General features: G+C 43.0%; 1 protein-coding gene across 3 annotated transcripts in view; it reads right to left on the bottom strand.

Moving 5' to 3' along the window:
- IL2RG (interleukin 2 receptor subunit gamma) overlaps positions 1-25,264 on the bottom strand; it is a 99,693-nt gene that overhangs the window by 33,544 nt on the left and 40,885 nt on the right. For all 3 annotated transcript variants that reach the window (XM_033946259.1, XM_033946258.1, XM_033946257.1), the window contains 2 exons: positions 10,919-11,106; positions 3,600-3,739 (listed from right to left, as the gene is read on the bottom strand). In XM_033946259.1, coding sequence (XP_033802150.1) covers positions 3,600-3,739; positions 10,919-11,106 — 328 coding nt within the window. The remainder of the gene's footprint in view (positions 1-3,599; positions 3,740-10,918; positions 11,107-25,264) is intronic.

Raw genomic sequence — 25,264 nt, 5'->3', positions numbered from 1 at the left:
GTGGAATTTAGCCTCCCTGACTGCTGTTTTGATGGCTTTTGATTTGGCCAGGTAGTCTGCTCTAGAGTCCTGCTTCCCTGATTGTTTGTAAGAGATGAATGCTTTTTTCTTCTCCTTGATGAGGTCTGAGATCTCCGCAGTGAACCATTGCGGCTTATTGTTCCTTCGCCGTTTACTTACTAATTTAACATAGCGGTTTGTCACTTCCTGTGTCGTGGCTTTCAAAGTCGACCACATTTCTTCCACGCTATCGGTTTCTGCTTGGCTTTGCAGTGCCTGGTGAACAAAGGAACCCATGCCTTGGAAGTTTGTGTCTTTGAATTTGAGGACCTTGGTCAGTGTGGTAGATTTATTGTCGGCGATTTATTGCTACTGTATTTATTGTAGTTCTCCCCCCTATCTTTTTGTTCTTATTACATTTATTTTGTGTCTTGTTCGTCTGCGTATATTTCGTCTGTTTAATACCGTTGTTTTTATCGCTGTTCTTATCCCTATTTTATTGTTGTAATACGTGTGGAGGGGCATAATCGAAAGGAACGGCTAAGTTTTCATCTAAGTCACAAGTCGTCCAAAGTAAAAAACAGCTTAGGACACATTTTCAAACAATACATCCAAATTTTTTTCCCTTTCGAAAATCGTCTAAGTATACGTCCTGCCGATCTGATCATCCAAGTCGCTAAATCATCCATCTTTATACCACATTTTCATCCAACTTTTCATCCAAGTCAAAAATGCCTAGAACAAGCCCTGTTGGACATGGGAGGGGTCTGCAAAGTGATGGACTGAAGACCCAGCCATGGCACCTAAATAGTGGGGTACCTTACAGGGCAATGCTGTGAACTTCACAAAAAGGGTGCCATGTCTTCATCTCACTACAGCTCCCTTATAGGTCATGGTGAGCCCCCCCAAACCACCTCCAGAATCCCCTAGAACAGTGGTTCCCAAACCTGTCCTGGGGGACCCCCAGCCAGTCAGGTTTACAAGATATCCCTAATGAATATGCATGAGAGAGATTTGCATACCTGTCACTTCCATTATATGCAAATCTCTCTCATGCATATTCATTAGGGATATCTTGAAAACCTGACTGGCTGGGGGTCCCCCAGGACAGGTTTGGGAACCACTGCCCTAGACCCACTTATCTACCACCCTAATAGCCCTTATGGCTGCAGGAGCCACTTATATGCCAGTACAAAAGGGTTTTGGGGGTGTATAGGGGAGTGCGCATGTTTCAGTAACAATGCAGTGATTACAGGGGCTTATGGGCATGGGGCCTCCTCTCCATGGGTCCCTAACCCATGGACGACTTAAGTCACTTCTGTGCAGGATGACTAGGCTTTCCTATGCCAGGCTGCCAGGTGATGATGTTCTGGAGGCTGAAGTTTAAAGGTGTGATTATGATTTTTATGGGGTTGGGGGGGGTCGGTGATCACTGGGGTAGTGTGTAGGGGTCTGTATTGTGTGTTTGCAGTGCTTATCTGGTGACTTTAGGTGGGTTTTTGTGACTTAGACCATATTTTAAATGGTCTAAGTCACAACGTCCAAGTTCCGTCGATCATGTGCTGTACGACTAAGTCTAAGCCAGCCCACGTCCCGCCGAAATCCTGCCCTCGACACTCCTCCTGACACACCCCATTTAGCTATGGTTGTTCAGTGGCACTATGAAGGCCTAGGTCGTTTAGAAATATGTCCAAAACCCGGTTTGATTATCGGCACTTGGACGTCTTTCGTTTATGATTGTCCAAGTGCCGACTTAGGCCGGTTTTTGGACGTTTTTCTCTTTCGATTATGAGCCCCTTAGTATTTTGATAAGCGTTTTATCAAATTTACAATAAACTTGGAAACTACTATTTATTTCTATAGTGCTGAAAGGCTACAGCCTCAGCACCCTGAAGTTGTGGGTTCAAATCCCATGCTACTCCTTGTGACCCTGGGCAAGTCACTTAATCCCCCTTTTCCCCAGGTACATTAGATAGAATGTGAGCCCATCGGGACAGAAAGGGAAAAATGCTTGAGTACCTGAATGTAAACCACTTAGGTAATAAGTGGTATATAAATATTAAAATTAATACAATAAACATACAATAAACAGTCCCTGCTCAGAAGAGCTTACAATCTAATTTAGACAGGACATTTCAGGGTTGGGGAGATTATAGTGGGTCTAGGTATCTGACAGCAGTGAGGGGGAGTTAAGAGTTGAAAGCAGTTAAAAAAAAGTGGGCCTTTAGCTTGGATTTGAACACTGCCAGGAACGGAGCATGACGTATTGATTCAGGCAGCCTGTTTCAGGCATATGGTATCACAAGAAAGAAGGGACAGAGTCTGGAGTTGGCAGTGGAAGAGAAGAGTACAGATAATAGGGGTTTGCCCGATGAACGGACATCACGGGGAGGAGCATGGGGGAGATAAGTGATGAGAGATATTGGGGGGCTTCAGAGTGAATGCACTTATAAGTCAGCAAGAGGAGTTTAAATTACATTCAGAGATGGACGGGGAGCCAATGAAGCGACTTAAGGAGGGGGCAATGTGAGAATAGTGGCTCTCACGGAATACGAGTCGTGCAGCAGAATTTTGAACAGATAGAAGAGGTGAGAGACGGGTGCACGGGAGGCCTGAGAGAAGTACGTTGCAGTAGTCTAAGCGCGAGGTGATGAGAGCGTGGACAAGGATTTTGGTAGTGTGTTCAGAGAGAAGAGGACGGATTTTGGTAATATTATAGAGGAAGAAGTGACAGGATTTTGCGGTTTCTTAGATATGAGCAGAGAAGGAAAGAGAGGAGTCAAAGATCACCCCAAGGTTGCGAGCTGACAAGACAGTGAGGAGGATAGTGTTATCTACAGAAATAGAGAATGGTGAGAGTGGGGAGGTGAATTTAGGCAAAAAGATAAGGAGTTCAGTTTTATCAATATTCAGTTTGAGATGGCGGCGAGACATCCAAGCGGCAATGTCGGACAGGTAGGTTGAAATTCGGGCCTGAACTCCTGTAGAGATATCTGGTATGGAGAGGTAGATTTGTGCATCTTGCCCTGAGTGAAGAGGTTAGAGTTGAAAGAGGAATAAGAGTCAGAAGGTTCTTCAGCCTGAATGTTAAAGTCCCCAAGAAGGATGGATAAAGAAATAAGGAAAGCCAGGAATCGAGGCACTTAACCTCCTTACAAAATAGTCCTTAATCACTCTCTCCTGACCAGAGTAATGTTTTGTCACTCTGCTGCCACTTCCTTTACCTGTGAAGACGCCAGTTATTTTTGTATCTGCGTTATTTTGTATTTATGTATATTTTTGTATCTGCGACACCTGATAGGTATCAAATTGCCCTTCATATGATCACTGGGTGAGAGATATGAATGGGAAATGTTCAAACATGAATATTTATAAATCACTCATTCACATGGACCTTGCAAGATAGAAAAATATTGCATATGCACAGGCCAGACTTAATATGTCAAGGGTGGAAAAAGCCTCGGACAACAGACGGATTGAAGGTCTTCAGGCTAAACCACCCTCGACATTGTACAACTGGTTCTGTGCGGTGCAAAGCAAGAGTTAAACAAACTAGATGAGAAGAATCAACTTATCTTGTGAGACAGATGAATATTTACCATCCAGTTGGTGTCGGTGTTGCTTTTGAAGCGCACAAGGAACTCCAAGCAGTTGTTGTTGTATTCCGCGTTCCAGCTCAGCATCAGCTGGTTTCTACTGATGTTTCTTATAGTCAGGTTTACAGGGGGATTTGGCTTCACTGAAAAAGACAGAGAACTCCCAATTATCCATTGCATTGCTCTACATTTCCTCTTGATACTTGTCCCAGATTCTGACTTTGATACCTCCAGGGGTTAATGTCTGGGTTGAACCTGCTCAGTTATTTCTCTTTTGGTGGAAAAGTTGGAAAGTGTCCTGTGCGGGAAGGGATAAGGTTACCAGATGTTTGGGTTTTGAAAAGCTTCCCATCAAAATCACGACTGGCAGTGGGGCTGGGGGCATGGCCACGGGTTTGGATTTTCCTTCAGGAAAATCTGATAACCCTAGGAAGGGAAAGCCTCCTGTATCCTTTGACTAGGACAGAGAGCTGGAATCCCTGGAGCCCTCCCTCTTCGTCTGCATGATTCAGGGGGCCAGTGTGAGTATCTGGAGGTGGAGATTTAGAAGCGAGTAGTATTATGAGGGTGGGTCCAGGGCCCAAGTAAGCCAGACCACACAGTCGGTGCAGGTAAAAGCAAATGATATGTACTGAAAATGTGGGGCAAGGGCTCCTGTTTAGTTCACAGGAAGAAAGAAAGCAAAACCAAATCCTTGAATGACATGACTTTCTTTTGGCTGGATTCTCCAGTTAACATGGCAGTTTCTATCCAGTACTTGGGTGAAAAATACAAAATCTGTGAAGATCCCAATTGGACTTGGCCTACCTGACTGCAGTCACTGTGGAAATGTATGTCGTGGGATGTAACTGCTCTGAACCCCCTTTTATACTTCGTAACAGAGAGGGACATTTTTAGAATGACATCTAAATCTGATTTTGAATAAACATTAAAAACCCCTGTAGAGAAAATGGTCATTTTCAAAGCAGAAAAATATCGGTCTTTTGATTTTGAAAATGGCCATTTTCTAGATGTGTTTAACCTTGATGTGTCTATCTTTCTTAATCATTCCCCCCCAAAAAAAAAGTTCAAATGAAAAATGCACAAAAACCAGCCATTGTGATATAGGAAGGATCAGCTGAGCAGTGAGGCACCCTAGAGGACACTACAGTGAACTTCTCATAAAAGGTCCCAGGTACACATCTCACCCTTAAATTGAATGTGAGACCTCCAAAACTCACCTAAAACCTACTGTACCCAACTATATACCACTCCAATAGCCCTTATGCCTGCAGCATCACCTATATGTTAGTACAGTACATTTTGGGTGGGTTTTGATGGGCTCACACTTTCCACCACAAGTGTACTAGTTAGAGTGGGATATGGGCCTGGGTCCCTTTCTCTGCCGTCTACTACACTGACCACTAGGCTACTCTAGATACTGGTCGTAACATCTCTAGCAGTCATAAAGACAGGTATGAACTGTTTCATTCACAACTTTGGAGAGTGGGGGGAGAGAGGCATGCCTTCAGGCCTCCAGTGGTCATCTGGTTAGTTTGGACATTTTTTTAGCACTCAAACATCCAAGCTTATTGCAGGAAATGTTCAAATCATAAGTCCATCCTAATTCCACCCAAAACACCCCCCTTAAGATTTAGACACACTGCAGGCACACAGCATAGAAAACATCCCAAGGATGAATGACCTAAAAAGACTACTAGCAAGCATGAACTTAATAAGTTCTCCTTCCGAAGTAATCCCTCCTTCAATATTAAATCAGCTCTTCTCTATTTTTGGCCCTATCATCCACAATTTGATCTCCTCCAGTCTATCCACAAGCACCCTCCCAAAATCCTGGAAAGAAGTGACAGTAAGACCCACTCAGACTCTGTCTATGACTCAGCAAACTATAGACCGATTGCCAATCTTTCTTTCCTCGCCAAACTAACAGAAAAAGTAGTATTCAAACAAATCTCAGATTTCGTAGAAAAACCCCACATCCTTCATCCAAACCAAACAGGCTTCATAACACATTATTCAACAAAGCACTCAACCAAATTGCCAATCTACTGTCAGCATCCCTCGACTACAAGACTTTTAAAAAAGAAATAAAGACCATACTCTTCAAGAAAACTCTGAAAAAAGAAATAATACCGCAAGTCTCAAACTTCACCTCTCACTAAAGCCAACTACCCCAAACAAATAACCTTACCCATTTCTCACTCTTTTTGAAAATGACCAAATTTTTTTTTTTTTTGTAAGTTCTTGTTGTAATACATCTTGGATAATTCTTTTGTAATCCGCCTTGAACTGCAAGGTAATGGCGGAATAGAAATCCCTAATGTAATGTAATGTAATGTAACTTATCGGTGTGACAACATCAATTTTGTATTATCTAGACCAGTGTTTTTCAACCTTTTTTGGGCAAAGGCACACTTGTTTCATGAAAAAAATCACGAGGCACACCACCATTAGAAAATGTTAAAAAATTTAACTCTCTGCCTATATTGACTATATATAAAGTAATTCTCTTGAATAGGAATCAAATAAGCACAAAGAAAGTATTTTATAATTACTTTATTATGAAATATTAAGTAAACAGAATAGTGAAAAATTATAAAATACTTTATTCAGTGCGAAACCTGGGCCTGTTTGGCTGAACACAAAGCTGATATTCTGGCTGGAATGGAAGAAAGACACACACGTAGCTCTTCGTCAACAGCTCTCAGTCTCTCTCTGAATTTGGTTTTTATAGCATACAAAAATAGACAAATATACCCTCCATCCTTTTTATTAAACCACAATAGCAGTTTTTAGCACAGGGAGCTGCGCTGAATGTCCAGCGCTGCTCTTGACGCTCATAGGCTCCCTGCGCTAAAAACCACTATTGCGGTTTAGTAAAGGGGGACCATATTGTAAAATATAGACAGCAGATATAAATTCAGAACTGTGCATAGTAAGTGAAGGGAAGTTTTCATCTCTGGGAATTTACCCAGTTAACTATTAAGTTATTTGGGCAAATTCCTTTGAAAACTGTGGTAATACTGCCTCCACTTTGCTAAATTTAAAATAAAATCATTTTTCCTACCTTGTCTGGTAATTTCATGAGTCTCTGGTTGCACTTTCTTCTTCTGACTGTGTATCCAATCTTTCTTCCCTTCTATCAGCCTGTATGCTTTCTCTCCTCCACACCTCATTCCCTCCCCCAACTTTTTCTTCCTCTCTCCCTGACCTTTCTTTCTTTTTTTCTGTTTCTCTTCTTTCCTTCTGTCTCCCTGCCTGCCCCCTTTCTTTCTTTCTCCCTGCCGTTCCCCAAGCCACTGCCGCTGCCATCGGGGAACAGGACCCACCAATGGATAACAGGCCCCAAAGCCGACGCCGACGCATGCTCTCCCTGCTTCGGGCCGATCAGTCTTCCTCTCCCCGACGTCAATTCTGCCGTCGGAGAGAAAGTTCCGCCCAGCCAGACAGCAATTGGCTGGCCTGAACTTCCTCTCCGACTGCAGAATTGACGTCGGGGAGAGAAAGACTGATCGGCCCGATAGATTAGATTGCCAAGACAAAGTGAGTCCTGGGTGATCGACTCACTTTGCCTTGGCGAGCTACTGGCGCCCCTGCCTCGGGCCCCCTGTCAGCTCCGGGCCCGGCGGCCCTGCGGCACACCAGGCAACATCTCGCGGCACACTAGTGTGCCGCGGAACAGCGGTTGAAAAACACTGATCTAGACCACCACAAATCTGTTTTATTACTATCTCTTGATCTTTCGGCAGCGTTCGACACTATAGACCATTCCTTGCTCCTTAAAAGACTATCATCAATAGGAATCATTGAACAGGTGTTACACTGGTTCCAATTCTATTTCTCCAAGCGCTCCACTAAAATTAATTTCAAACATTCCACTTCCGACTGTTACTACAGATTCTTTCCCAACTCCTTTTCAATATTTTTCTCGCTCCACTAATCACATTGAGTCAATCCATTGGATTTACCACCTACACTTATGTCGATGATATACAGCTTCTTTACCCTCTCAATATGGAAAATTTGAATGACATAACAGATATTAATGAGAAACTGAAAAAAATTAACCAATGGTTGATAAACAGTATGCTATCTTTGAGCATTAACAAATCTCAAACAATACTATTCCCTTAGAAAGAGGGTCTATCACTAAATGCCCCAATTCAATTAAATAACATTCCCTTAAAAGAGGTTTCGAACATAAAAATCCTTGGCGCTATCCTGGACCAAAAATTATCATACAAGGATCAAATAAGTCACGTAGTAAAAATATGCTTTTATGTCAAATATTTTTTTATTGAGCTCAGTACAGAAAAAATACAACCTGATATATACAAGCTCAAATTTCCAAAACAGAATAACGCCTCCAATCCCAACCCCTACCCCCCCCTGCAATCCTCCATAAAACATGCTTTTATAAGTTATGTATGATCAGATCTTTGGCAAAAGTTCTCAAACTGTCCGCACTTAATATTCTTATTCGTTCCCTCATAATTTCAAAATTATACTATTGCAATTCATTATTAAAAGGCATTGCTCAGAACCAAATACGGAGACTGCAACTAATCCAAAATATTGCCATAAAAATTATTACAAATTCTAAAAAATACGACCACGTAACACCACTTCTGAAAAAACACGCACTGGTTGCCTATATCCCACCGCATTTCCTATAAAATAGCTATTTTATCTTTCAAAATTCAACATTTACACTGTTCTACTTTTTTAGACAGACAATTAATACCCCACTGCCCTTCAAGAATGTGGAGGGGCATAATCAAAATAAACATCTAAGTCTGTTTTTAGCCTAAGTTGCTAGTCGCCCAAAGTCGGCTAAGGAAAATGTCCAAAATATTCCCCTCCCCCCCTGAAAATATTCTAGTTGGATGACTAGCCATTTGATCATCCAGACTGCTAAGTTGTGTATTGTTATACCCCATTCTCATCCAAAAATTTGTCCAAGTCAAAAACACCCAGAACAAGACCTTTTGGATATGGGCAGGGTCAGCAAAGTGATGGACTGGACACCCAAACATTGCACCAGTGTAGTGGGGTACCTTACAGGGCATTGCTGTGAATTTCACAAAAAGGGTGCCACATAAACATCTCACCATAACTCCCTTATAGGTTATGGTGAGCTCCCCAGAACCTACTAGACCCACCTGTCTACCACCCCAATAGCCCTTATGGTTGTAGGTGCTACTTATATGGCAGTACAAAATGGTTTTGGGGGTACACATGTTTCACCATGAATGCAATGATTAGAGTGGCTTATGAGCCTGGGTCCTCCTCCCACCCCCAAGACCACTTAAGCCACCTGTGTGCAGCTCTACTAGCCTTTCCTATGCCAGGCTGCCAGGTGCTGATATTCTGGAGACAGATGTGTGTTTTTATTATGATTTTTATGGTGTTGTAGGGGGGGGGGGTCAGTGATCACTGGGGCAGTATGTGGGGGTCTGTACTTTGTGTCTGCAGTGCTTATCTGGTCACTTTGGAGACCTTTTTGCCACTTAGACCTGTTTTTACATGGTCTAAGTCACAACGTACAACTTTCGTCCAGGCAGCCTCGTTAAACTTTTGCAGTACGACTAAGTTTAGATCAGCCCACGTCCCGCCACTCTTCCTAAAATTCCCCTTTTAGCTCTGGTTGTACAGCAGCACTGACAAGGCCTAAGTCGTTTTTAGGTATGTCTAAAACCTGTTTCGATTATCAGCACTTGGACAACTTGTCTTTTAGATCGTCCAAGTACCGATTTAGGCGGGTTTTTAGACGTATTTATTTTTTAATTATGAGCCCACATTCAAATAATCAAAATCTACTGTCTGTGCCATCATTAAAAGTCATTAACACTAGACGTAACAAAATCTTCTCAATCACTGCTCCCCAACTATGGAACTCGCTTCCAATCCACCTTTGACAAGAAACTTCATTAGACAGGTTTAAATGTTCATTAAAAACCTTCTTATTTAAGGACACGTTCAAAAGTTAAAACAATGCTTTCAACTTGGCCTGTACCACCCCCTTTTAAAGGACCTTGATTTTGTTGTGACCCCCTAACCCTTACCTCAAGCCTTTAATGTTTTCTTTTCTATAAATATTTTAGTTATTCCCTCCTCTCCTGTCATGTTTCTGTCTGTAAAAAGTCTATTATTTGTTAAGTTTGTCTAATCTTAATTGTTTGATATTCCCCACTTTTAAATACTTTGCTTAGAAATTTTTTTATAAGCACTTTTATCAAATTTTAAAATAAATTTAAACTTGAAAACCATCTAAAAATATGTTTTGAAAATGGTAATTTGGATGTTTTAACAAACAAAAACATCCAAATGCCACTTTATGCTTTTTGGGGGATATTTTTCTCTTGAAAGCACGTTACAAGGCTTCAAAGAAGGTTTGGATAGGCTCCTAGAGGATAAAGGAATTGAGGGGTACAGATAGGAGTAGAGGTAGGTCATAGGGATAGTCTGGGACCACTGCTCAGGCAATGGGCCTGATGGGCCGCCACGGGAGCGGACCGCTGGGCGAGATGGACCTCTGGTCTGCCTCAACGGAGGCAACTTCTTATGTTCTTATGAAAGAGTCCCATAGTAGCAAAATACATGACGGCAGTTAATGACCTGCCTGGTCCATCCAGTTTGGCCAACAGTCACATTCAATATCAAGGCAAAATAGAACCAACCATCCCGTCATATTATTACATTTTACTAACTAAGTTCTACTATAAGATTTCTTCCCTTCCCCCACGTGTCCTGCAATCATACGATATGAATATGGTATAAAATACGCATACTTGCTCCTGATCCATTCTTACCATTTTCAGGGCTCAGACCGTAAAAAGGTCTGCCCTGCACTGGCCCTACTTCCTCACTGCTGGAGTTTGCTGTCGAAGCCCATTCCAGCCTATCCTGATCTGTCTGGCATCGGCTTCACCTCCCCACAGCTGGAGCTGCCATTTAAGCACCACTCCTGCACATCCTAAATGAATTTATAGCTACTGATGTGTTAGTTTGTTTCGATACTATACTCTTTCTGTTTAGGGATCCTTTGTGTCTATCTGTCACCATTTTTGTCTCCACCACCTCCATTGGAACGGTGTTCTAGGCATCCACCACCCTCTCTGGTGGATATTTCCTGATGTTATTCCTTAGTCTACCACCCCGCATCCTCATGTTATGTCCATATTACTTCCTGTCAACTGTCCTCCTGGCTCCACCCCTTCCAGGTCACTTCCTCTTTGGGTGGGACTAGGGTTTTAAGGTGGCCCTGACACTGTGACGGGAAGTGGTGGCATCCCTCATAGGGTGGCTACCTTCTTCTGTACCTTTATCTTGCAGCTGTAGTTCTGAAGATGCAATAAGTTGTTGCCAGTCTCCGTAGCTTCTGTTCACCTGGACTTGGAAAGGGCTGAAATTCTTCAGCTCATTCTTGGTAAAGTTGCAGCCAATGTTTAACTCTTGCTGCTGGATATAGCGTTTGCACTCGGACAGAGCTTTAGAGTCCTGCGTGTACCTAAAGCAGGGAGATATGCCGGCTAAGGATGGATAAAGCTGACAAACTGAAGGTACATTCAGGGGGAAGTAGAAGAGATAGGTTGAGGGAAAAGGAAAATACAGGGGAGAAATGGAATCGTATGGAAGGAGAAAGAACCATCTCTGTGCTTGTATACTGCAGCTACCTCTCAGTTCTGTGTGGTTTACAAAGTAAAGATACTGGACATGGCTAGTGGATTACAAACCATTAGTTTAAAAATGTACCAAACAAGTATGTTTTTAACAATTTTCTAAATGCCAGATAGATGTTAGAACTTAATATAAAATGACCAAGATGTTTATCCCATATTCTGACAAAAGATCTCCAGTTGAGTGTCTGTTAATGTCAGTGTTACTTGAACCTTAAATTCTCATACACTCAGAATTGTGTAATGAAGCCCCTATAGCCAAACCCACCACCCAATCACTGTATATTGTGACAAACCCAGCACCAGCACTAGCCCAGTCCCTGATAGGATCAAGTGCAGAAGAGCTGACCAGATTGATTCTGGCGCTCAACTTGAGGCTGACCTCCCTTGCCCCCTTAATCAAAGAGATAGTGAGCTGGAACAGAGGCAAACAGATTGGCAACAGCAGCCTCTGGGCTTTAGAACAGCTAAGGAAGCCACGAGGAAAGTAGCTGCAGTTGAAAAACCCAAGCAGAGGAAAACTGCTGTAGAGCCAAAACCCATCCCCCGCTACAGGCTGAAGGGGATTGGCTCTGGTTTGTTTAAAAGCAGGCAGAGCCAAACAGGAGGAGGAGGAGCGAGTGACGATGGCGAGTCACTCCCACAGCCCAAGGCAGGAGAGGAGCTGTGGAACAGGGCAGCAGAGGAGAACGTGCTGGATTATCCCATGCAGGATTTGGAGGAAGGCTTAATCCCTTCAAACTATCCAGTGCCAGACCAGGTAGAAGGCATGGAGATAGAAATAGCTGGCCCTAGGGTAGAAGGCCAGTTAGAAGGTATGGAATTCTGAATGAAAGAATGCAGCAACAGGGAAACTGTTTGTGCTTTGTGTTTTCTTTTTGCATATCGTTTTTTTTCTCTCTCTGCTGCCCCAGTTAAACCTGAAGAAGGGGATATATATATTGAGCTGTATAAGCATAGGAAGTTAGAGAATAATACTTGCCTGAAGTCTGAATCAAGGTATACATTCAAAGACAAGTTTGTGAACCAGAGGCAAGCTGAAATGTTTAAAGTGCAGTTTGAACTGTAGGAATGTTGCTGTGACTCCCGTTGCAGGGAGCTAATTAGATTAACCGTCTCAGCTGTGTGATTTGTGCCTGCACGTAGGAGCTGAGAGAAAAGCTGTACTGCTAACAGAGTGTGCTGTGACGATTTTTGCCTACTGAGTTCTTGTCTGTTTGAAAATGTACTGTAAGTTTGATTTTTGCCAATTTACTATTTTTGTTCAATGACCTGCAAAGTGATATTGTTTTGCTGTTGCATATCTTTTGACCTGGAGGTCAGAATAAACCACTTATGTTTTCCTAAAGAACTTGTTTGCTTGGTGATATAGTGAAACCTTGTACTTACCCTATATCTCAAGGGGCCTAGACCGTTGTCTGGGGCCGCCTAAAAATCCTGGAGGTACCCCTAGTTAAAGGGGACGCGCCCGAAGCAGTGTGTTTGTCACACGCCAGCCCTGGACTGCAAGGGGGTTTGTGACAGTTTGGTATCAGGAGTGCGGTCTGTTACCTCTTCAGGTGAAGATTGGGGAGTGCAAAGGTGGAAAATTTTTTTTTTTTTGTTTTTACTCTCTACTATTGTTTGGTTCATCGGAACCAGGATTATAAATGCTGGTGAATGAAAGCGGCTTGAACATTCCAAGGATATCGGTTCCAGCGTCCGGAGTTTGGCGGCTGCAGGAAGGGTGGATAGCAGACCGGGGGTCAAGGCCATCGTCCTGAGCTGGCGAGGAACAAAAGGGGGACCAATAGGTCTCTGAAGAAGGGTGGTGCACCCTGTAATGAGCACGCAGGCGATGATGCATCAGTACCTCTGGTAAGCATATACAACAGAGGGGCTGGTAAAGATAGTTTCGGGGAGAAAGAACTGTGTGGTATCGCACTTGGAGTGTGTGTTTTTTCATTTTTTTTTACAGAGTCAGCATGGAGCCGGCGGCGTTAGCAGTGGTTGCGGGAGAACGTCAGAGGCAGAATGAGGACTTAAAGAAGGTCCTGGAGACTAGCCACGGACTATGGCAAGCAAGCCAGGAGGCTAGTGAACGTCATCACAGTGACTTTATGCGAGCTATGGAGCAGCAGTCTCAATTAATGGCGCAGCTATTGAAGCCTACGACTGGTGGACAGATGCATATACCGGTATTGGGGACTGGGGGTAATCTACCTGTGGTAGGGCAAAACTCTCTAGGTTTATTGAATTTGAACAAAATAACACCACAGGATGCCCCAGATGATTTTTTAAACTCTTTTGAGAGGGTTGCTGCTGCAGCAGGTTGGCCTCCAGAGCAGTGGGCGGTGCGCCTTCTGCCATGTTTGGCTGGCGAGACCCTTGCGGCTTTTCAGACCATTGCTGCGGATCAGGCCAGTAGTTACCCAGCTGTGAAAGCACATATCCTAGATTTTCTGGGATATACAAGAGAGTATTACAGGCAAACCTTTCGTGCTCTCCAGTTAAAGGTAAAAGAGAGACCTAAGGCACTGTTACAACACCTAACGAAAGCTGCGGAGAGATGGTTACAGCCTTTCTTGGCAGACCCACGAGCTATGTTTGCTGAGTTAGTCAGGGAACAATTCCTAGAGGCTCTGCCCCAGAACATAAAGGGGTGGATCCAGAAGCAGGGATGCCAGGATCTGACACAGTCACTATCTGTGGCAGAAGTCTATCTGGATGCCCAGGGACTTCCCGAGAAACCAGGCCCAAGTTATAGACCCCAGACACAGTTCCAGAGGGACACTACACTTCAGGCTCCTACTATTAATAACATACCACCCAGGAACCCTCAGAAGCGAGTACAGAAACCCTTTAACCCTGCTCCCATCGTTTGCTTCAGGTGTGGGGGAAAAGGTCACCGACAGGGGGAGTGTGTTGAAAGAAAAGGTTTTACGGTAACCTGTGACCTGGAAAAGGGTAAGATTACACCAGGGGGGAGATATCTGGTGGTGGTATCAATAGGGGGCAAAGACATGGAGGCCTTACTTGATACAGGGGCGGACCAGTCAATGTTAGCCCACCGGTGCTGGAACACAGTATTCCCTAGGGAAAAGGGGCATGATTTTGTAGGGAGAGTGAGAATCAAGTGTATCCATGGGGATAGTAAACAATACCCATTGAGACCTACCACAGTTAGGTATAAAGATAGAGTGTATCAAACTTCCTTTGCGTTAGTGCCAGAGGCACCGTATGATGTTATACTGGGGAAGGATTGGAAAGGGTTCCCGGTAGCATTACAGGAAAAACAGTGTCTAGTTAACACAAGAGCACAGGGATCCTCTAACCATGAACCTGAAGGGACATTAGGCAGGATATTTCCTTTTGCAGGAGAAGCCTTTCAGGAATATGAACAAAGGCAGGGGCGTAGGACACGGGCCCAGAACAAAAGACAACAGCAAGGGAGAAGTAGAGCCATGAAGCGGGCAGGGGAAACCAGGGAAGTCCCGTGGCTCCCCAAGGATGTTATGGATGCTTTTCCTACATTTCGGGAGGAGCAGAAAACCGATCCAACCCTGGGAGAAGAATGGCAGAGAGTAGGAAAGGGGTGTATAGAGGGTAAACGCTGGATCGAGAAACAGGGCTTGCTGTATAAAGAAGGCCCGGGTGACCTAGAAGGGGAAATGGTACAACAATTATTGATTCCCCAAGGGTTTAGAAGACTGATACTTAGGTTAGCCCATGATCACCCGTTATCGGGTCATAAAGGCACAGAAGCCACTATTAAACAGATAGAAAGACGGTTTTTTTGGCCGGGATTAAGGCAGGCTGTGATAAATTTTTGTCAGTCCTGTTCCACGTGCCAAAAACTGTCTTTGGCGAAACCGGCCAGAGTACCCCTCATTCCTGTACCGGTGGTAGAGGAACCATTACGGCGGTTGGCCATGGATATTGTGGGACCATTGGAGAAAACACCTAGGGGATATAATTTCATGTTGGTAGTAATGGACGTAGCCACACGGTTCCCTTGGGCTTTTCCATTAAAGAAGGCCACATCTACCAGTATTATGAAAGAACTGTTAGGGTTGTTTTGTATGGTAGGGTTTCCCCGGGAGATTCTTACAGACCAGGGTAGCAATTTTTTATCTAGTGAAATGAGGTTGTTTTATGAGGGATTTGGCATCCGTCATATTAAAACGTCTGCCTACCACCCTCAAGCTAATGGTATGGTGGAACGTTTTAATCAGACAATTAAGCAAATGCTGAAAAAGGGCATAGAAGGAGATTCTAAGAACTGGGATATGTTTATTCCTTTTGCACTCTTTGCAGCGCGAGAGAAGGTGCAGGATTCTCTGGGACTTAGTCCGTACGAACTATTGTTTGGGAAACCACCTAGGGGGGTGCTGGATATGTTGAAAGAGAAGTGGGTGTTTCCCGAGGACTCGGGGAGTAACGTAATAACATATTTAGCTCAGCTTAAGGATAGGTTACGGAGGTCCCTGGAACTCGGAAGAGGGAATTTGGAGTGGAGTCAAAGACAGCAAAAAACTTATTATGACAGAAGGGCAAAGGAACGGGAATTACAGATAGGTGATCGAGTCCTTATATTAATACCCACAGACACTCACAAATTCTTGGCACAATGGAAGGGCCCAGCCACCATTGTGGAAAGGATAGGGGAGGTGGACTATCTGGTCAAGGATGATAAGGGGAGACTGCAGACCTATCATGTCAACCTATTGAAACCATGGAAAGATCGGGAGGTGTTGGCTTTGGTAGCACAACAAGGGCAGGAAGATGACCTAGGACCTCAGGTTACGGACTTCAAGGCTGAGGGGGAAGTGAATGTAGGAACTGCCCTCACACAAGTACAGGTCCATCAGGTGAAGGAAGTAGTCCGACAGTTTGGGGATGTGTTCTCTTCTGTGCCAGGGAAAACGGGGGTAGTATCCCATGATATTATAACAGTACCAGGGAAGGTGGTACGGGTACGCCCCTATAGGCTGTCAGAGGAAAAGAAAGCTCTGGTAGAGGAGTTGGTACAAGAGATGCTAACTTTAGGGGTTATAGAGACCTCGCAAAGCCCATGGTGTAGCCCCATTGTTATTGTGCCTAAAGCTGATGGGACACCACGTTTTTGTATTGACTTTCGCCAGGTAAACGAGGTGTCGCAGTTTGATGCATTCCCAATGCCAAGGGTGGATGAATTACTGGATAGATTAGGATCAGCCCAGTTTTTAACTACCATTGACCTTACAAAAGGCTACTGGCAAATACCACTGACCGAATCGGCTAAACCTAAAACAGCGTTCAGCACGCCACGGGGCCTATTTCAATTTAGGCGCATGCCATTTGGCTTACATGGGGCGGCGGCTACTTGCCAGCGCCTAGTCCGCGAGGTGCTACGGGAACACCATGGGTACGCGGACGCTTACATCGACGACATAGTGATCCATTCAGGTACATGGGAACAGCATGTGCAACACCTTAAAGCGGTCCTGGAAGCTCTGAGGGGGGCCGGTCTCACAATAAATCCAAAAAAATGTTTCATTGGTCAACAAGAGGTAAAGTACTTGGGATATATTGTGGGAAAGGGGCAGATAAAGCCTATAGTGGATAAGGTGCAATGCATTCGGGGATACCCGGCTCCTAACAACAAAAAACAACTCAGGGCTTTCTTAGGACTGGTAGGATACTACAGGAGGTTTATCCCTCACTTTTCGTCCCAGGCAGGACCCTTGACTGACATGTTGAAGAAAGGGAAACCAGAGACACTGGGTTGGGACAATATGAGTAGGCAGGCTTTTCAAAGATTAAGGGCTAGTTTGTGTGAAAGGCCCGTGCTCAAAGCTATTGATTTTGACCTACCATTGATTTTACAAACTGATGCCTCAGGCACAGGCTTAGGAGCAGTCCTAAGTCAAGAAAGCCAAGGGTTAGAACATCCCATTCTGTACTTGAGTCGGAAGCTCCATCCTAATGAACAAAATTATGCAACGGTGGAACAGGAATGCCTAGCGGTAAAATGGGCTGTTCAGACTCTTGAGCATTATTTACAGGACAGGGAGTTTACGCTAGTGACTGACCACGCAGCCTTGAAATGGTTAAATACCATGCGGAACAATAACGCTAGACTTACACGATGGTATTTAGCCCTTCAGGTGTTCAAATTTAAGGTGGTGCATCGGCCAGGTAAACTTAACACCAATGTAGATATTCTGTCACGTATGCCTGAGAATATAGGGACTCCTCCGGGTACAAGTGAGGGTCATCCTTTAAGGGTGGGGGAATGTGACAAACCCAGCACCAGCACTAGCCCAGTCCCTGATAGGATCAAGTGCAGAAGAGCTGACCAGATTGATTCTGGCGCTCAACTTGAGGCTGACCTCCCTTGCCCCCTTAATCAAAGAGATAGTGAGCTGGAACAGAGGCAAACAGATTGGCAACAGCAGCCTCTGGGCTTTAGAACAGCTAAGGAAGCCACGAGGAAAGTAGCTGCAGTTGAAAAACCCAAGCAGAGGAAAACTGCTGTAGAGCCAAAACCCATCCCCCGCTACAGGCTGAAGGGGATTGGCTCTGGTTTGTTTAAAAGCAGGCAGAGCCAAACAGGAGGAGGAGGAGCGAGTGACGATGGCGAGTCACTCCCACAGCCCAAGGCAGGAGAGGAGCTGTGGAACAGGGCAGCAGAGGAGAACGTGCTGGATTATCCCATGCAGGATTTGGAGGAAGGCTTAATCCCTTCAAACTATCCAGTGCCAGACCAGGTAGAAGGCATGGAGATAGAAATAGCTGGCCCTAGGGTAGAAGGCCAGTTAGAAGGTATGGAATTCTGAATGAAAGAATGCAGCAACAGGGAAACTGTTTGTGCTTTGTGTTTTCTTTTTGCATATCGTTTTTTTTCTCTCTCTGCTGCCCCAGTTAAACCTGAAGAAGGGGATATATATATTGAGCTGTATAAGCATAGGAAGTTAGAGAATAATACTTGCCTGAAGTCTGAATCAAGGTATACATTCAAAGACAAGTTTGTGAACCAGAGGCAAGCTGAAATGTTTAAAGTGCAGTTTGAACTGTAGGAATGTTGCTGTGACTCCCGTTGCAGGGAGCTAATTAGATTAACCGTCTCAGCTGTGTGATTTGTGCCTGCACGTAGGAGCTGAGAGAAAAGCTGTACTGCTAACAGAGTGTGCTGTGACGATTTTTGCCTACTGAGTTCTTGTCTGTTTGAAAATGTACTGTAAGTTTGATTTTTGCCAATTTACTATTTTTGTTCAATGACCTGCAAAGTGATATTGTTTTGCTGTTGCATATCTTTTGACCTGGAGGTCAGAATAAACCACTTATGTTTTCCTAAAGAACTCGTTTGCTTGGTGATATAGTGAAACCTTGTACTTCCCCTATATCTCAAGGGGCCTAGACCGTTGTCTGGGGCCGCCTAAAAATCCTGGAGGTACCCCTAGTTCAAGGGGACGCGCCCGAAGCAGTGTGTTTGTCACACGCCAGCCCTGGACTGCAAGGGGGTTTGTGACAATATGGAATATTTTATAATAATTTATATCAAACTGTGAATTTTTCAATTTATAAATATCATAACTTGTAAAAACTTCAAAAAAATCACTTTTTCAAGGAACCCACAAGGGAGTTAAAAGGTTGAGCTTGAACTGTCACACAATATGGGTAATGCATTCATTTGCACTATGCCGTTCTGCCAAAATGGGCTCCACCATATTCAGGGTAGAACCAGGCTTTTTGGCTCAACATTTTAAAAAGGAGATAGACTAGAAACTGGAGGAAGGCCAACTGGATCCCTAGACGATCGAGGAATAAAAGGTAAGACAAAGCCAAAGCCTAGAGATTAAATCCAAGTTTATTAAAATTTGATTAATCGCTTTACATAAAATTCTAAGCGATTTACAATTAAAATGAGGGGGGAAACAAGTAATCATATAAAAACATGACAAAAGACAGAGCCATCAATTCCAAACTGGAACATAAGGAAAAGGAAGAACTACAATTTGTATAGGGCAACACGAGCCGTGAAGGAAAAGACCTAAAAGTGGAAAGAGCGGATTAATGTTTTAAGATGGTGGAGTTATGTCTGAGTTAAAGTTCAAATGAATTCTTTGCTTCAGTCTTCACCAGGAAGATGCTAAAGCAGGGGTGCTCAAAAGGTCAATCATGATTGACCAGTAGATCGCAAAGGCAATATGAGTTAATCGCGAAACCCATCCCGGGCTCTGTGATAGACTCGCGTTACCTTCCGTTCTATCTGCTTCCCAACCCTGTAAAGAGGACGCTGAAGCGCCAGCCCGACCAACGTTCCTCACTCAACGTCAATTCTGAGAGTTGGAGAGGAAGTTCCGAGCCAGCCAATCGCTGCCTGACTGGCCAGGAACTTCCACTCTGACGTTAGAATTGATATCAGGTGGGGAAGGTTGGTCGGCCCAGCGCTTCAGTGTCCTCTTTACGGCAGTGGCCTGTTCCCTGATGGTGGAGCGGCCTGTTCCCTGATGGCGGCGGCGGTGGCTTGGGGGAGGGCAGGGAGACAGAAAGACAGACAGGGAGACAGACAGAAAGGGAGCATGGAGAGAGAAAGACAGAGAGACAGAAAGAAAGGGGGCATGGAGAGAGAAAAACAGACATACAGAAATAAAGGGGGGCAGGGAGACAGAAAGAAAGTCAGAGAGAAAGAAAGAAAGTGGAGGAGGGCAGGGAGAGAGGAAGAAAAAGTTGGGTGAGGGAATGAGATCTGGAGTTAGACAAGTTCCTGCTAAAGTTAGACAAGTTCCTGCTGAACAAGAACGTGCGCTGGTAAGGCTAGTCTCAGTTAGGGTGCTGATCTTAGACCAGAGGGCCGCCGCGTGGTCTGACCCAGCAGTGGCAATTCTTATGTTCTTATGGAGGAGAGGAAGCATACAGGAGGCTGAAAGAAGGGAAGAAATATTAGATGCACAGTCAGAAGAAGAAAGTGCAACCAGACTCATGAAATCACTAGACAACAAAGGTAGGAAAAATGATATTATTTTCAATTTAGTTATCAAAATGTGTCCGTTGTGAGAATTTTTATCTGCTGTCTATATTTTGCACTATGGCCCCCTTTTACTAAACCGCAATAGTGTTTTTTAGCGCAGGGAGCCTATGAGCATCGAGAGCAGCGCAGGGCATTCAGCGCAGCTCCCTGCACTAAAAACCGCTATTGCGGTTTAGTAAAAAGGGAGGGGGTATATTTGTCTATTTTTTGTATAGTTGTTACTAAGGTGACATTGCCTAAAGTCAGCTGCCTTGACCTCTTTGAAAACCCATGGAATATAAATGATAATTAACATTTTCTCTGCATACAGTGTGCTTTATGTTTTTTTTAAATTTTATTGTTGGTAGATCATTTCGACTTGGTCATTTTAAAAGTAGCTCGCAATGCAAACCCAAAAGGTGTGGGCACCCCTGTGCTAGGGGATGGAAAAAGAGTACAAGAGATTATAACTACTGCAAAATACAGCAGGCAGACTAATCTTTCAACTAAACCAATTTCAGAGAGTTAGTCCACTGTTGAGGAAATTACACTGGCTACCTATTAAAAAAAAAAGTTTCATTTAAGGTTGCTTGTACAGGCCATAAAGCAATATATGGAGAAAACTCCAATTGACTAGTCTCTAAGATCACAATTACGAGCTCAAGATCAACTCAATGTTTGAAGTTGACCATTCCTTCTACTTTGCATGTTTGAATCTACATTTGAATTTCAAGGACCCCAAATTTGGAATAATCTGCAGGACTGACATTACCAATTCAGGAAAATGTAAAAGACATACCTCTTCTATCTTAAATCCTATCAACTGTTGACCATATTTAATGGTTTAAGAATCTTATTGTAATCCTTGTTGAAATTTGCGGAATATAAGAAACTATATGGTATGTTATGTTATGTCAGACAATGAAAATGAGGTGGGCTACAAGAGTGGAGCAAGGAAGAGGGAATTCTGGAGATGATGGAACTATGTATGAGAGTTTAAAAGGGAGGTGGCAAGATGAATGAGGGAAGAAACGTGGTAATGGGGAGTAGATGCAAGGAAATAGGAGACTGGGATAGGAGTGAGATGGGAAATGGGAGAGCTAGGGACTAAGAGGAATGGATCAGATCGCAGGAGGATAGAGAGAAACTCCAGAGCGACTTGTGTCGGTTAGAAACATGGGCGGAGAAATGGCAGATGAAGTTCAATGTGGAGAAATGCAAGGTAATGCATTTAGGAAATAAGAATAAGGAATACGAGTATACAATGTCAGGTGCAACTCTGGGGAAGAGTGAACAAGAAAAGGACCTGGGTGTACTGATAGATAGGACCCTGAAACCGTCGGCACAATGCGCGGCAGTGGCAAAGAAGGCAAATAGAATGTTGGGCATGATAAAGAAAGGAATCTCGAGTAGATCGGAGAAAGTTATAATGCCGCTTTATAGGGCAATGGTCAGACCACACTTGGAATACTGCGTCAACATTGGTCTCCCTACCTAAAGAAGGATATAAAACTGCTGGAGAGGGTGCAGAGACGAGCGACAAAACTGGTGAAGGGTATGGAGAGACTGGAATATGAGGATAGACTTATAACACTAGGATTGTTCTCCCTTGAGAAAAGGAGACTGCGTGGGGATATGATCGAGACCTTCAAAATACTGAAAGGAATCGACAAAATAGAGCAGAGAAGATTATTTACACTGTCCAATTTGACACGGACTAGAGGACATGTAATGAAGCTAAGGGGGGCAAGTTCAGGACTAATATCAGGAAGTTCTGCTTCACTCAGAGGGTGGTTGACGCCTGGAATGCCCTCCCAGAGGAGATTATTGCGGAATCGACCGTCCTAGGCTTCAAGAGCAAACTAGATGCATATCTCCTTAAGAGAGGCATATAAAGATATGGTGGACTATAAATTACGCCAGGTGTACACCTGGCAGGGCCTCCGCGTGTGCGGATCGCCGGACTTGATGGACCGAAGGTCTGATCCGGAGATGGCAGTTCTTATGTTCTTATGTTCTTATGAAAATTGATAGAAGTTGAAGGGTGAAATTTTGAAGGACAGAGGCAGGAAAAAAGGAGGCAAGAGCTGAGAGAGAAAAAATCAATATTTTAAAGACAGGGAATGGAACAAAAGAGAAGAGGATAAAAGAAAAATGGACAACAGATACTGGAAAGAAAATAAGCAGAAGACAGACATGAAAGCAGAAAAAAGAAACTGAGACCAAGATGATGGAAACCAAAGGCAGGAAAAAGTGTTTTATTTTGAATTTAATAACTGGAATATGTGCACCACAGATGTTTTTATATAGAACAGTGGTCCAGCCAGATGGCTGATTGGTGGGTGGGTGTGTGTGTGGGGGGGGAGAGGGGGGGCAGCTTGATACTGGTTTCCTATGATAACAAGTGCTTATTTGAATCAGTTTTAATGTACAAGTTTTGCTTGGTTTGTTTTTATTTGAAATTTCAAAAATAAAAAATGTAAAAAAAAAAATAATTAAAAATTCTTGTTAGCAACAGGTGGGGTTGGGCAGGGCTAGATGAGGCAAGGTCAAGGCAAGAGTGGGGCCGGGTAGGGGGCCCCCACTGAACTGGGCTGCACAGGGCGCCACAGTTGCTAAGCCTGGCCCTCTCCCTACAAAAGCAATCAGCCAAAGTGTGAGAATAAAGGTCAAAGAGAGATTTACAGGTGACATGTCTGAAATATAAATCTAGAGAGAGGTAAGTATCAAAGATTCTTCACTAATGTAATGGAAGAAACAACAGAATATGGTTTTTAGCTTTCTTTGATGTTTCTGAGAAATATACACAGAGTGAAGGCACTTTAAGGATAGTATTTAAAGTAAACTGTTATCAAGTTTCAAGTTTAATAAAATTTGATGGTTCGCCTATTAAATCTAAGCGAATTACATAATAAAAAGGATAGTAGTATAAAACAGTAAAACAAGTTATTTTACATTAACAATTTTCAAAGGGCTATGACAGATTGACAATACAGACGAACTAAGAAACATTAGGAGAGGACATTAGGGAATAAAAGTTACAAATTGTTGTTTCCTCAAGGGAAGAAAGGGGTATGATATGGGTAGGACCAAACGATTAGGTTGGGGAAAATGTGTGAGGACGTATTAATTGTTTAGATGTACGCAGAAAAGTTATTCTAAAGGTTAAATGAGGATTTGAAGAGATATGTTTTTAGATTAATTTTAAATAAGTTAAGATCTTTGATGTTTCTGATATATAGGGGGAGGGTATTCCAGATAAGAGGTGCCATAACTGAGAAGATGTCATGGCGTCTAGTTCCTATTATTTTCAATGAGGGGACCATTAATAGACCTTGAGTATTGGACCGAAGTGAACGTTTTGAAGTATGAGGAATTAGGAGCCGATCTATAAACTGTGGTTCATTAGTATCTAGTGTTTTAAATACCAGTAATGCTATTTTATATGTTGTACATTGGTTGATGGGCAGCCAATGAGATTCTATGAGATAGGGAGTTACGTGATCGTATTTTTTCCCATGGTGAATTATTTTAATGGCGATATTTTGTATTATTTGTAATCGTCTTTGATCCTTCTGGGTGATGTTCATGAAGAGTGAGTTACAATAATCGAGTCTGGATATTATAAGGGAGTGTATTAAGATATTTAGGGATTTTGATTCCAGATATTTCGACATTGAGCGGATTAAACGTAAACGGTAAAAACAACTTTTGACTGTGTTGTTGATGTGCTCTTGATAAGAGAATTTGTTGTCGATTGTTACTCCTAATATCTTAAGGGATGCGACGAGTTCAATTGCTGTATTATCAATAGAAAAAGGCATAGAGAGATTTAAGCCTTGTTTAAACGGAAAGAACAACGCCTTTGTTTTTGTTATGTTTAACGCAAGCTTATTCTGAGTAAGCCAATTTTTGATTTTTTCTAATTTTTGATTGATTTGTATTATTTCGTTGGAGTTTTCCGAATTGACTGGATGAATCAATTGAATATCATCAGCATAGGCGTACGTCGTGAAGCCTATAGATTGACTAAGGCTGAGTAATGGAGATAAGAAAATATTAAACAGCAATGGAGACAAGATTGAACCCTGAGGGATTCCATAATTATGTGAGAATGGTGTAGAGGATGAGTTATTAAAGCGTACCGTCGAGGTCCGGTCAGTTAGAAAGGAAGAAAACCAGTGTAGTGCTGAGTCACTGACACCTATTGATTGCAGCCTATCTAAGAGGAGGAAGTGATCTATGGTGTCAAATGCCGCTGAGAGGTCGAGGGAGAAAAGGATAACTGAGTTATGGTGGTCTAGATTGTAGATGATATTTGTTGTTAGTCCGATTAAGGAATATTCTGTGCTGTGGTGTTTCCTAAAACCCGTTTGGTTGGGGTGAAGTATGTTAGTGGATTGGACAAAATCTGCTAACTGGTTGAATATCACCTTCTCAGTGATTTTTGCTAAGAACGGTATGTTGGCGATAGGACGGTAATTGGTTGGGTCATCTGGGCTGATTTTATGATCCTTTAATATAGGAGAAATTATAGATGTTTTCCAGGTCTTAGGTACAGTTCCGGTAGAGAGACTTGTTTTAATAAGAGTTTGTATGGGTGGTCCAAAGCAGGAAAAATATTTCTTTAAGATAACTGGAGGAATAATCTCTGAAGGGGAGCTCTTTAGATTTGTTTTTAGAATGATTGATTTGATTTCTGTTAAAGTTGGAATTTTAAAATTGGAACATTTGGAACAGGGAAGGATATAGTTATTGTTTGTTTCAGTAGGGGCAATAGTTGAAGTGGTTGCAAATTTGGTACGTATTTTGGTAATTTTATTGCAGAAAGTATCAGCGAGAAGTTGAGCTGAAAGGATTGATTTTTTTATTTTTTTGTTTTGAGGTTGGGTTAAAGGATTTTATAATAGAAAATAAAATGGATGAGTTTTTAGCTGTCTTAATTTTATTGGAATAATAGTTGCATTTAGCTTCATTTATTTTGATTTTGTAATATTGAGAAAATTCTTTGAAAG

This window comes from Geotrypetes seraphini, chromosome 5, assembly GCF_902459505.1.
Source record: "Geotrypetes seraphini chromosome 5, aGeoSer1.1, whole genome shotgun sequence".
In the NCBI taxonomy this organism is placed as follows: domain Eukaryota; kingdom Metazoa; phylum Chordata; class Amphibia; order Gymnophiona; family Dermophiidae; genus Geotrypetes; species Geotrypetes seraphini.
Note: the sequence above shows the minus strand (reverse complement) of the source record. Positions and strands in the feature narration are given on the sequence as shown.